Genomic DNA, 14,492 nt, shown 5'->3' on the forward strand with positions numbered 1-14,492 from the left:
TTATATGCTGATTTTCGTTTACAAACGAAAATTACAACACTATACCAAGTACCAAAGTCTATAAACACATTAAATATTTACACAGTCGTAATAAATACTGTCTAGCACTCAAATTTCTTTGTCTGTTTACGCGAAAATCGCATCTGCACCATTGTGACATCATACACGACCAGCTGATCGTTGCAAACAAAAGTCGTCACGGTTGAGTGCGCAAAACATTTCTTCCGGTTGGGTAATTTTAAATTTGCCTAATCATGTTCAAAAATTAAAGTTTTTGATATAAATTTCACATAGCCTGAAAAAGTATAATTTCTTTTAAATTGTATTTCATTAACGTTAAAATGTATTGGGCTCGCAAGCCCAACGGCTAAATAGTTACTGGGACAACAGGTAAACTTGTGGGTACCCGCGAGCACATAAACGTCTCTCGTGTATCTTTCCGTTTGCGGTAACTTCAGTATTATAACAAACCATTAATGACTACTGTTTAAGCACCGTTAACTATCTTGCCCAAAACGCCATGCTGATTTGAATCACCGAACCAATCAAAAGCCATGTCTACTTATCCACACACTGCAATCGCTTCAGCAATTCGACTGTGGCCATGAAAGTGGCAACCATAGATAAGTCACTCAAGTTCCCACCCATGAGGATATAAATGACCAAACCAACCAAAAGTCATGTCTGCTTATCCACACACTGCAATAGCTCAACTGTGGGCATGGGAGTGGCAAACCAAAACAACATACAAGGAAATTAATTGTATTTTCTAGCCCTAGTGTACATGCAAACAAATAAAATAGCTTCTACACACCGAAATATAAAACTCTACACAAAATTAATAATAGAATATATAAAGTTGTTCCAACATCTTCAAAACTTTTCCATCATTTTCTTGGTGTACCTGCAGAAAAGTAAAAACATTTAGTTACCATGTATGTAGATTTATTAGTAGTTAATGTTTTTGTGGCTGACAATTTGTACAACACATTTGTGGCAACTGGCTAGTGGGTTGGAGCAATTGTCTTTTGCCCAAGGACACTTACACCCACAATGGTAGCAGCGTCAAGCCTCGAACCTCTAACCTCTAGGCTGGAAGAAGGTATGCTAACTATTGTGCCACGACACAGGACAAATTAAGAAGCACTGTTTTAAAGCTAAAACAAAGAATAAACATAATATAATCTACATATCTCTTTTTGTATCTTTTTAGATCAGGGTAATTAATACAACAAAGAGAATTAGCAACAAAACGATAGTCGTTATAACACAGGTGTTCTGTTTCACGCTACAGGTAAAACTTGAAAAAAAGTATCCGCTGGAAGTGTGCCTGTTAAACCTTTTTTACAGTATAAAATAATACAAAACCTACTTGACTGAGAACAATACACATGCTTTAAATCAAGCAAAATATAACATAACACCAAACAAACCTACCATTATCTGAAGACATGCTTTGTATGTTCACACTCTGTGCCACAGTGGTCGAATCATCAGATGAGACAACTTCGGGAAGTTCCAGCAAACTCCCACTCTCCGATGTCACGATATTAACGCGACTAAACTCGCCAAAACTTGTCTCGGATTCTGATAAAGAAGTTTCTAGAAGGGTTAGCTCATGTTCATCCAGTATTCCTGGAACGTTTGTCAGACTCTCGTCGAAGATCGTCTTATTCTGCTGCTTTGAGTCTACTTTGTCACTGCTGGTGTCGCTTAGAAACGACCGGAAAGTCTCACTATCGCCCCCGAGTGTTTGAACCTGCATAAACGATGGCTCTTTGAAAGTGCCGTCGATATTTTCCTCTTTTCCTTTATCATATTGGCTTCTGTCTTCTGTAGGAGTCGTAACATTAATTGCCTCGACGATTGACGGCTCTTTGAAAGTGTCACTCCCCGAATCGTCAGAAAAAGAAGATCTTGAAGATACTCCAGCGAGGCGAACTTCTTCTAGAAGTTTCGATATAAACTCTGAGTTCATAATGTTGATTGACTGCGTGGAGCTGCTGGTCGACAAACTATGTTCTGAAATACTATGGTGGGTAATGTCAATGCCTTTAATTGGAGTCTCGGATGTTGTATTTCTATGTTGCGACTTATCGAGGCCCTCTAGTGAGTGTTCGTCGATGAGCGTCGAGTTTAGTTCATCGTTAATATCTCCCTGTAGAGTGTGGAAAGTATCTGAAGTATTTAAGCCATCCTCATGTACATTAAGTGTATGGAAAGCACTGGAGACCTTGGTGTCATCTAAACTACTGTCAATCACTGATTTAGTGAAAGACAACTGACCAAAATAATTTTCATTCGAGCTTCCATCCATTGTAGGACGCATTTCAACAAATGAACCAATAAAAGATCCATCGTCATTCGGCTGGTTAGCATCTAAGGGGTTACCTTTTACACTGGCAACACTTTTAGATGAATCACTTTTGGTTTTGATTGAAATTGAATCCAGATTTTTGTTTTGTTGAAAAGGGAAATCTTTTAATGCTGAAAAAGCAGAGTTTCTTGTTGTTGTTGAATTAGATGCGTGTGTCGAAATATCATCATTTAGTTTTATTCTGTCAATTGATTCTAGTGAGACTTCATCTACTTTGGTTTGGTCCCGAGGCAGTGGTTGCCTAACTGGGATGTAGGAACTTCTTTGGAGCAACTCCTTAATGCTATCAAGTGATGTATCATGCGAAAATGATGGCTCTTGTTGTTTAAATGTCTCTTTCCATATTCCAGGGCTAATCTGGTTGATTTTCGGCGCTGCTGCAATTTGGTGTGCGCTTGTTATACTAGCTGTGTGTAGAGAATCGCTGGGTGAGATTGGACCAAGCTGTGGTGGAAGCTCAATGAAGTGCTCCGATGATAACAGGCCTCCCCATGTGTTTTCCGAGGACACAGATTTGTGTATAGTAGGTGAAGTATGGGGTGTCATGGGTTGGGGTGATTTAACTTTAAAGTTGTTTCTCATGAAGTCTAAGGACTCTTGCACTGTTCTCATCTGTTTCTCAACTCTTTTTAATTCATCTGACACAGTGGATATACCATTCGGAGAAGGAGTAACATCAGATCTATTAAGTAATGTTGCTTGTGTTTGGTTCGCTGATATCGTTTGCGAGTTTTCCATTTCTGCCTCTTGTATGGTGCTTAGATCATGGGGTACTATATCTACAGGTACTGGAACATGAGGTAGGACCACTGGGGGTTTGGGGGCTCGCTTTCTCACTGGTCGGGGTGGTATGTAGGGGATTGGGGGTAAGTTTGACTGGGTGAAACTAAAGGGTGAGGGTTGGGGTGATAGGGTGTCATTGGGTGTTTCATATTCAACATGGCTTCTATAAGGATTGGCATGGGCTGTAAGTAAAAGCAAGTGTTAATGTTGCTGACTTTGTTGGCTTAATTTATCATTTTATTTCTGCATTGTTGTAAAGTAAAAGCAAGTATTCTAATGGTTGTTAACTTTGCATTGTCATGATATTTCTGGATCTTTTATCACAATCCCTAATAACAGGCTTCTCACCTAGGCTGTTGACAACCTTTATAGAATAAACTTGTGGTGTCTATACTTTTGTAGTAGTTGAATCATGCTTTTGTATGCGTACAAAAAGTTGTGAGAAATGTATGCAAGTTTGGTTGCAAAAACTTAGCAATTAATTTGTGGTTAATGCTTAAGTAAATGCAGCTGAATTTATCAAAAATTATAACAATAAAATTACATAGCACCTAATTAAACTATAAACCATAATCCAACCAAAATGTCAATAAATTATATTTCTTACCAATATCAGCCGATGTATCCACGCTCGTATCAAGTGATGACAGCAACCGTGTGTGGTCAGCTTGCTGTTTCAATAACCTTGATTTACATTCGTCTAATCTTGTTTGGTGTTTACGTAACTCTGCTTCTCTGTGGGGATATAATAGGTTTGAGATATTATTTTGTCTGTGGGAGGAATATGTTTAAAATATTAGGACCATGAGTATTGTGAATGTAAGTAACTTATTTATCCTTGTATGGCGGTGAAACGTCAGACGTTATAACACGGGTGTTCTGTTTCATACACTTGTGCGGTTGTGCCCATTACAAAAGATTTAGGTCAGAGTTTACCCATCACCCGGGGTTGTACAACCCAATAATTACAAGGACACATACGCGATACGCCAATCAGTAAACATTTCTTGTATAAAATGTGCAACCTCAATGCCAAATATAACCAATTAACAATAGAAATCTTAACCATTAAACATAAAATAGAAATATAATAAACCTTCTAGCAATATCTTCTGCTATTTTATCCAAACTTCCAACATCATGAACCCCTGGTTCTGTTGTTGTTGTTGTTGTTTGTAGCGTTAGTTCTTGTTGTGTGGGCTGTTCTTGTTGTTTTTCTTTTGTAGGAATAAAATTCTGTTGTGTTAATTTCTCATGTGTTGCGTGAGTTGGGGGTTTTACCCTCACAGGTGAAGGGGAAACACCAGGGGAAGCACCTGTGGTAAATACATCATTGTAAGATCATTGTATGTTAACTGAAATATTACATATAATAAGACGACTAAAAACAAGATTAAAACCATAACAACATAAATAAAACAAAAACACCAATAACGGAACTTCATAATACTGTTTGTTGTGTTTGCCATTTGTAACATGAGTCATGACAAAATCTTTAATTTTTATACTAGAAGAGTCAACTAAACTATATATGTCCAGCAGCAAGGGCATCAGACTTACTTTTACTCCTTAATGAAGCAAGAAGATCATCGCTCTTGTTTCTAGAGGCTGCTCCATGTTTCATTAACAACATATTTTGATAATCCTTGATGCTCATGTTATCATTGGATGATGATGTCATAGAGGGTGGTGATGATGTCACAGAGGAAGTTGATGATGTCATAGAAGATGGTTGAGATGTCATAATTGATGTAGTTTCAGTTGTTTCTTTCGTCATTTCATCAGTTGAACGTGAAGAGACCTGAGATAGAAAGGTTTCAGTTGGGTGAGCTAGGGGTCACGGCATCAGGTCATGGCATTTAGATTGTGGCACTTAGGTTTTGGCATTTAGTTACACTCATAGTTGTCAAACATAGGGAATCTCATTGATTAATGTGGTGAATGCAATATACTTTGGCTCTGCTTGTTTGTATAGACACCTAACAGCAGCACAAGTTGTTTTAGGTGTAAACATGTTCCCTAACATTACGGACAATATGGACATAATATAACACATTACATTATCAAATACAAAACCCCAACCTCTGAAATCTCATCAATATCTGTAGGTTGACTAATCTCTTCTTCACTTGTGGTTTCACCACTCGATGTCCCACTATCACATTTTTCCTCCCCACTTCCCCCTCTTGCTTGTTGTTTACTTACAAGCTTCAATAATTTGTTGACAGCGTTAATTCTTCCACCGTTCTCAGGTGTGGGAGTTTCCCTACCTAAAACAAACAGAAAGGTTTTTTAGGCAACTTTAATTTCAAATTGATTTTGATGTCAATTGTTTAAATAAAAGTTAAAAAATATTTGCACTTTTAGGCAAATATTTATTTTTAAAAAATGTGCATTTTTCCTAAACTAAATAGTTTGTAAAATGATTGTAAAGTTTCCTTTGTTTTAGTAGACAAATCGGTAAAACTTTTCATGTCTTCAGTAGTTGTTAGCAACAGCAGCAGATTAAACAAATTCCAATCAATACGTACAATATCTTCATTTTTAAACAGTTTCATTTTCAAAACCATTTTTTCACCAGAAAAACATTTAATTTCAAATATTTCGTTTGACCGGTAGTTTGGTGTTTATACAACTTGTGAATATTGTTCTTTACCTTCATTTTCATCAACAGGTACAACATCATCACTTCCAACAACAGGTACAATATCTTCAGCTTGAGGAATCTCGTCCTGGAGTTCCGACTCCATTGTGACATCTAGTGTAGTGTCGGGTATGATGTTGGATGTAAACGCATCGTTAAAGGCTTGCTCCATTTCACGCTGTTTGTCGTTCGGGTAATCGGAGGGGTGATGAGGTGGGAGCTGTAAGGGGGAGGGGGTGTGAGTTACCATGTATGCAAAATATGCAAATTTCTAAGCAATTGTGCAAATAGTGGGGTTTATAAGTTAAGAGCTAAATGGTGTGGTTATAAGTTATAAGGGTTACCATGTATGCAAATTTGTGGGTAATAGTGTAATATTTTATATCCTTGCATGATTAACAAGAAGGTTATATTCCAAACACATTACATCCCTAACTACAAAAGCCTGCTAAGGTGTATTTGATGCAGCCAGAAAGGTTGAGACTTAAAGATTATACCACGCTTATACAGCGTTGGGGCCATGGCGCCAGAACAGTCATATCACTAGTTTCACAGCCAGAAAAAAATAGGGGGGGGATTATGACCCCCAAACTCCTAGTTGCACTTCTGCACCAAACCAAACACTCACACAATGTGGATGATTCATCCCAACCAAATCCCTTCTTCTAGAAGCTTCTTTCTTCTGCATGACTTGCAACTCTTTCTCCAAGTTATTATATTCCTTATGTAGCTTGGATCGTTTGATTGCAGATAAATATCTAAGCTGTGCGCGTTCACGTTGTGCTTCTAACGTGCATTGCTTCAATCTTTCTTGTTCTGTAAATAAACAACATTATGATGTCATAAAAACGTATAACAAGATAAAGTATAAACACTGTAAAAGTCAACCACCTACACGAAAACAAACATCTAAATAATTCTAATTCGTGTAAAAATTTCCTGTTTTATGTGAACCAGAAAAAACTAAAATATTCAAAAAAAATGAATACATACCCTAACTTAACTACAATACAACTGGCAAGGCCAAACAAGTAAGTAAGGTGGCAATAGATAAAAAAAACATAGTACAAGCAAACAGACTGTTTTTTTTTAAACTAATAAAAAACATAAACACCATAAGAAAGAACAAAATCCTATTTAAAAGCAAACTTTCTTGATTCTGCTGCAGCCAACCCCCACCCCCAGTATTAAACTATGTTTGTATTTTACCCACCTTCGATAAGTTGATCTTCCTCCTCGGCCGCTTCCCTTGCATTCCCCTCGTCGTTGTCCCCTTCGTGCATTGTTGCACAAAACGTGTCACATGACCTCATCGATGTGCGTGTTGCCGTGGTGACCGTTTCTTCACTTTCCTTAAACAAAAAAGTTAAACCTAAAAATACCCTTTTCAAATTTTGACAGGTCAATCAGGTATACGTTTTTTTTTAAAGAGTTTTTAGGGGTATGTTAACAACATTCTGGTATTTTTACCAGGTAGTTTTACTAGAAGTGTCAACAAAACAAAAGGTTAAACCTACCAGCTACCAGTGATTAAGTCACACCACTTTTTACAGATCTTTATATAAATTCAGACATAGACCAGCCATACAGCTACAAATACTCACTTGTGTAGAAGAAGAAACACTGGGCAACATCGAAACTTGTTTTGCTCGAAGTTTTTCTTTCGATAAAACTTTGATTCTTCGTTCTTTAACCTCTTGCTCCCTCTGCTGGTTCATCACCTGGGGATTAATGGAGAAAATAAAAAGGCGTGGGGTGGCAGGTTGGGAGTGCAACCCTAGAATTGTCTGCACTGCATTTATCAATACAAATGCTTCATCATGGTGACAGACAAGTAGTTTGCATATTTTGATTGCATTTTATGAAAAATATAAACATAAAACTTACCACGAATATAACTTTGTGGGAAATTGTTTGTTTTAAGTGTTCATATATGTATATATATATATACATTGTATGGCTGACAATTTAGACAACTATTCGTGGCTACTGCGTGCCACTGCACCAAATTAAATGGCCTGTTGTAAACAGTGTATATGTTATATCTAAACCATATGACATATGTTATACACTTACTTCTACATCGTGCACATGTTGTATTGCAGAGTTAAACCTATGTGTGGCAACCCTCTTATTCTCACTTTGTTTGGCTTGGTACAACGCGTGTTCAACAACGTAATCTTTAGCAGCATTTTGTGCCTGGAATGAAAGACTTGAAAGTCAATGCGTTATTATATTAAACATCGTTGATGAAATATTTTTGAATGTCATTTTTTAATTGCCTTTATCTGGATAAAAAATGCACAGTTATATATTTACAGAAGAAGATATATTCCTGGCAGCATTATACGACTGTTTGGTTTTTGTTTTATAGTAAATTCTGTAGTGAAAGTAAATATTTCAAGCAATCGCAATATACACCAAGAAAGAAACAAACAAGAAGTTAAATTAGTATGCCCGTATATTATATATATACATAATATATATAAATAAGCAACAAGCCTATCCCAGAAAAATGTTTTAATGTAAAACATAAGAAAAATGCGAATAAATAACATGCAACAATATTTCACACTTAAATAAAACAACCCACCTGCCCAACTTCTTTTAATCCATTCGAATATTTTTCCTTGGATTTCAAAATTTCTTCTGCTTTTTTCAGATTAAATTCTTGGTTCAATTTCTGAGCTATGTTCAAAATTTCTTGCTTTTTATTTTTCTCGACATTTTCACGAACTCTGTTTGCGATCACTCGCTCTTGTTGTCGAACCTTTATGATGTAATAATGCAATGTTAGTGATGTAATAGTTAAATGTTAATGATGTAATAATACAGTGTTAGTGATGTAATAATGCAATGCTAGTGACAATAGAATTAGATACAACCGAATAAACTACATCGAAAGACAAATGGTTAAACTTAAAGCATGTTTTCGTCCTTTTTAAAAGTTAATTTTTTTATGAACTTCCAAATGGAAACGAAATATCATAAACATCTGTGAAAAATATTTCTCCAAATTTTAACTTTAACACTTTACCAATAAGCACCGCACGCAACGAAAATAAAATACCTGCAAAATCCGTAATTTTCGTCGGTTTGCTTTTTCTTCTTGAATTGCAAAAACTTTGCTTTTTAAAGGAATCAGTTTCTGCTTGTTACTCATCGTAATACTAAAGTATGTGACATAACAAACAAAATGTAATACAAAGGACTGAAAAACAACAAGAATACGTTTTAAAATAAATACAACGTCAACTACAAACGAAGAAAAATAAAGTTTCGTTTTTAAAACTACCGGCAAAACAAAACACAACGATAAACCGCTCAAGCGTATCGATTTTATCGTATTCAACTCCCCTAAAATTATTTAAAACTAAATATATAGCAAATTAAAAAAACATATATAAAAAACAATTACATATAAAAAAAAGTAAAAATTATCATCTGCAAAATCAATTTTTACTTTTATTATTGCAGTTGTGTTTTTAAGTGTGTAATGAAATTCTATGTAACACTCCGTTGCTATGACATCGGTTCGCGCGTGTAGGGACGCCATGTTGAATTTTGTAAACAAAGGAATAAAAATTTGATTTTTGACAAAGAGTTGCTTCAATTTGTGTAAATTAAAACAAAATAGCATGGAAAAGGTATAAACTTGTAAATCTATCATAACAATACATTATAAACGTGGCAAATTTATACAAAACAGTAGTTTTTATAGGGTATTAATCTTTTTTTTTGGTATGATAATATTTTTTTTAATAACTTCACTATTTAGCCCCAAAGAATTTCACCCGACCGCAAATCGCCCAAACGGCGACAAGTTATCACGAAACAAGCGAAAATAACCGCGGATAAGTTCCTAGCAGCAAGTATTGGGGACGTGGAATGGTTGGACCAAAGTTTGAAAGACGGACAAGATCCTTGCAGTTTTGATAAGAATGTAAGTTAACAGTAAGGATCTGGTGCTACGAACATGTAACATACAAAAATCAAGTCCAACCAATTGTTTAGTAAAATATATGTATTTCGCCTAAATGGCATCATCAGTCTTTTATTCAAATAGAACAAGGGCAGGACACTGATCAGCCATTCACCAACTTAGTGGTCATTTACAGATGGTGTTTGTCCTTAACTTCATAACCTGGAATGCCTCTTTACAGAATGTCATCTATATAGAATAGAATACGGTTCTTTCAATATCAGAATACCTACACAATAAAATCCTTTCAACCTTGTAATATTAAAATCAACATACTTAAAGACCATTATCAAAATGAAAGTACCATATACAATAGAACACAGTTCTTTAATATCAATATACTTTACATTAAATAAACTTTCACCCTTCCTTCCAGGGTCTCACCCCCCTTCACCTCGCTGCATTGCATGGGAGGATGAGTTGCATGAAACTTCTTATTGATAAATATGATGTTGATGTTGACGTCACTTCAGCCACTGGATGGCACCCTATACACCTGTCAATCAACAAAGAGTCAGGAACAAATGCCATCAAGTGTATGAAATATTTGTTGGAGCAAGGGGCTGACGTTAATTGGTGAATTTTTAAATTAAAATAAATTATAACAGCACCCTGGGTGTGACTTACAGTAGCATTTTGGGGTAATGGGCCAACTCAGATCTAAGTCCCATTGCATGTTATAGGACCTCACCCTACCATACAAGAAATATAATATTAATCTCCAAATGCCAAACAAATGTTAGCGAATAATCCCAATTATTTTGAAAGTCATGCCATTTTGGAAGCTATTACTCTAACAACAAATTAAATAAACAACACAACAATGCACTTAACTTAAATAATGCTTGTGACATTAAAGTAATATAAAACACCCTTAGTCTTAGGCTCAACATTGAACATCAATTGTTATATTATACATCTTTTTACACTTAATCTTATACTTAACCTTAAACAGTGTAAACGATGACAATGTTACCGTGGTTCATCAAGCTGCTACTGAGGGGTTGTTCGATTGTTTGCAAGTTTTACTCCAGAATGACGCGCCGATTGACACTCCTGATGTCAGAGGCCACACCCCGTACGACCTCGCCAAGTTATGGAGCCACAAGAAATGTGCGAGGGTCATTCAAGATGAAGTTTGGAAAAGAAATAAAGTCAAAGAAGTCGTGGAAAAAAAGAAACTGAATAAGTGGGTTTGAATGAATGTAATTTATTTTAACTTTTATAAATGTGTGTGTCTTTGCTTGGTAAGTCAATGACATAACGACTGCATATTTTTCAGATGTTGTATTGGCTGAGTTTTAACATAATCGGTTTTATACCCCTCGTGCCTGCTTAGTAGTTACCACTTATGTAACTTTGTATGTGATTTTTTTTCTGTTTAGCTGAAAATTTAGACAACCGATAAGTTTTATGTTTTCGTCACTGGGTTGGAGCAAATGTTGTTGAGTGTCTTTCCCAAGGACACAAAAGCCCACATTTGTAGCAAAATATATAGCTTTGAAACCAGTTTGTCTAATTAGGAAACTATTACTGTAACCGTTATGCAAATTGCCTATGAACACTCACGCCAACAATTGTAACAGCATAAACCCTTGTTAAAAAATGATAGCTCAAACAACTGTGCCATGGCTCCATGTAACGAATAATAAAGCTAGGTCCCAACCATCTACAGGTTAAAGCAAGTATATGGCGACCTACAGAAGGAAGCTTTGCAGCAAATACTTAATGAGCAGGAGTTTTATGGAAGCGTCACTTATAGCAACTGGTTGGAGGAAAAAGGATTGCCAGAAAACCTAAAAGATACAAAGTCTTATGCAAGAGAAAGGTATTGTTTGTTTAATAATATAACTATGTTGGTTTGGTTGATAACCCAATGCCTATAGTCGAGCTACTGAAGCTATTACAGTGTGTTGATAAGCAGACATGACTTTTGGTTGGTTTGGTCATTTATATCCTCGTGGGTGGGAACTTGAGTGACCTATCCATGGTTGCCACTCCCATGCCCACAGTCGAGTTGCTGAAGCTATTGCAGTGTGTGGATAAGCAGACATGACTTTTGGTTGGTTTGGTCATTTATATCCTCGTGGGTGGGAACTTGAGTGACCTATCCATGGTTGCCACTCCCATGCCCACACTCGAGTTGCTGAAACTATTGCAGTGTGTGGATAAGCAGACATGACTTTTACTTGGTTTGTTTATGCGAATTTGTAATTGAGTGACTTATACATTACTCATAGTGCGTAAAATATCAGACATCACTCTTGACTTATATTTAATCCACCTAGGTATCCTGACAGTGCAATAGATGGTTTAGCCAAACGTCTCATGGTAAGCGGTAAGGTACAGGACTGCGCGTCAAGAATGGACAAGTTATCATCAAAAGCAAAACCAGTTCAAACAAGAAAAAAAACAATTTCTAAACAAGCTTATCCAAACTCAACTGCAAAAGCAAAACCAAAGGTATTAGCTTAATCTGTGCTGCAAATTTATTTAAAGTTACTGCTGTTAAAGGGTACTGAGTTCAAAGCTTAATGCTACCATTGTGGACGTGTTTTACTTTGCAAAATATAACAATTTCTCCAACCCAGTTGTCACTAATGGGTTGTTCACAATTCAGGATATGTAGAGAAAAAATATCGTCAACAAATTCAAAAACAACTCTTAAAAGTTACTCATAAAGTGGGCACGAGGTGTATAAAACAAAACACCTGTGTTATAACGACTGTCGTTTCCCGGCCAGGCGAGGATAAATTAGTTACATTTATTCATACTTAGAAAAAAACAAGTTTACAATGTATTAGTTAGTCTACGTTTGTCATGTGGAGATAAGTTATAGTTATATTGTTTCTATAGATAATTGAAACATCAGACATGCAACTAGTGAAGTCTCAAGGAGAGATTGACAACAAACTTTCAACATGGAATAAAACACCAAAACCTTATGCACCGAGTATGAAGTGTTATAATATTGTATCATGTTTTGTGTGAAGTAACACTGTGTACAGTGTTTAGTGTGCCTATGTCTGCCCGAGGTTATGGGTTCAAGGCTCATCCCTGCTACCATTGTAGTCGTATGTGTCTTTGGCAAGACAATTGACAGCAATTGCACAGTAGTTTCCCAAAGTCAGCCATACAGAAAAACAATCGCCGACAAAGTTACTACAAGCGGCACAAGGTGTATTAAACAGAAATACCCACAAAGTAACATACGTGGTAACTCATAAGCAGCCATGAGGTGTATGAAATGGAACACCCATGTTATAAGGACTGTTGTTGCCTCGCTACACGTTTATTCATTGAATAATCACTATGTGTGTTCTTGTGCTAATAAACAATAATAAGTTACAATTATTTATTTGCTTACCTGATTTTCAAAGGAGCCATTCTGGAAACTTAAATGTGCTTTAACCACTATACTACAGCCCCGCATCACCATTTAAGTAGCATTTGTATATTTTTATATACTATGCCTGAAACTACTCGATTTTCCAGGAGGGCCATTCTGGAACCCAAGTACAAACGTAAATTCACCTCCTGTTACGAACATTAAGCGTGCCGATGATGAAACGATTCATGATTTGAACAGAGATGAGTTTCAGATACTTCCACCTGAAGCTAATTTATCTGTAAAGGTGAGTTATCTGGTATGCTCATTTATCTACACGGTGAGTGTGGAAACCATTAATAACACTCAAGTCCCTACTAAGATAAAATTTCTCTGGCATGCTGCAAAATTATTACTAATTAATTAGTAATAATTAACGAAAACAATTTATCGAGATTTTTGTAATAAATTGTAAATTATGTATTTTAAAAACTCTGTTTGATGCAAACAAATCTTGTTATGCAAGTGTTATGGCTTAATCAGAAAAATGGCTTTGGATTTCTGTATGGGTTAGGTCTTACCATGAGTCTGAATAGTTTAAAAGTCACTGGTATACTCATTCACACACTACATTAATAATATTTCTACCAACCACAGCTTACAGGGAATAGAAGTTATGGCACATCTATAAGAGTAACACTACCTGGAGGTAGAGAGCAGAGTGCTTCCATCCAGGTTCCTTCACTCCCTTCCGAAGTTATACACAAGGCACTACATGGATCTTCAGAACGCGTCAAACTACCTCAAGATTTTACTCCGGTCCATATATTTGATGTAAAGCACAAACGAATACCACCTTACCAGCCACCTGTAGACGACATAGGAATGCATCTGTCTATACATGGTAACCATAATATAGCATCAGCAGTGGGGAAGTCCCCAAGTGAGGAATCTATCCGTGAAAGAATGATTTCCACCCTAAAAAGGGGGGAGCCCATGCAACCATTCTTGGTGTGATGCTGTTTTTTTATTAAAAATTCTCCATTTGTTCCATGTTAAGCAATGAAAAAAGCTGTTAAAATGTATGTAGGAACAAGACCTCTAACATTTATGTATCTGTTTTATTTTCTAAGCCAAAAAAATAAGTTTGAACTCTAAATAGAATATCTGTACTTTCTGTGTATCTAAGAAACAAGACTAGTAGAATGTCTGTATATTTTTAATAAACATCTTATAAACCAGTGTTTCCAAATACTTTGTAGCCAGTTCATTAAAAGTTAAATTAGTCAAAAGGCTTTGTGAACCACTGTGTTGGACGACCCAATCAAACCAAACGGCGACCCATGGGCTGAGAAACATTTTTTGGCTTGTTCTCCAA

The 14,492-nt window shown here is 36.2% G+C and overlaps 2 protein-coding genes across 2 annotated transcripts; one reads left to right on the forward strand and one right to left on the reverse strand.

Moving 5' to 3' along the window:
- Positions 1 to 746: 746 nt before the first annotated feature.
- On the reverse strand, positions 747 to 9,058 carry LOC149734391 (uncharacterized). The gene is made up of 13 exons (XM_089880890.1): positions 8,875 to 9,058; positions 8,398 to 8,574; positions 7,881 to 8,003; positions 7,409 to 7,525; positions 7,018 to 7,156; positions 6,433 to 6,620; positions 5,817 to 6,024; positions 5,243 to 5,430; positions 4,721 to 4,961; positions 4,257 to 4,476; positions 3,768 to 3,895; positions 1,438 to 3,342; positions 747 to 904 (listed from the first exon to the last, which is right to left on the reverse strand). The coding sequence occupies exons 1-13, from the start codon at positions 8,965 to 8,967 to the stop codon at positions 888 to 890; spliced, it is 3,744 nt and encodes a 1,247-aa protein (XP_089737016.1). The 5' UTR covers positions 8,968 to 9,058; the 3' UTR covers positions 747 to 887.
- Positions 9,059 to 9,291: 233 nt separating this feature from the next.
- Positions 9,292 to 14,455, forward strand: LOC149734392 (ankyrin repeat domain-containing protein 53-like). The gene is made up of 9 exons (XM_089880902.1): positions 9,292 to 9,451; positions 9,583 to 9,747; positions 10,163 to 10,362; positions 10,742 to 10,975; positions 11,462 to 11,614; positions 12,075 to 12,249; positions 12,643 to 12,739; positions 13,282 to 13,421; positions 13,772 to 14,455. Exons 1-9 carry the CDS (start codon positions 9,443 to 9,445, stop codon positions 14,129 to 14,131), a joined length of 1,533 nt encoding a protein of 510 aa, XP_089737028.1. The 5' UTR covers positions 9,292 to 9,442; the 3' UTR covers positions 14,132 to 14,455.
- The last annotated feature ends 37 nt before the right edge of the window (positions 14,456 to 14,492 follow it).

Source organism: Ciona robusta, chromosome 7 (assembly GCF_009617815.1).
Source record: "Ciona robusta chromosome 7, ASM961781v2".
NCBI lineage: Eukaryota > Metazoa > Chordata > Ascidiacea > Phlebobranchia > Cionidae > Ciona > Ciona robusta.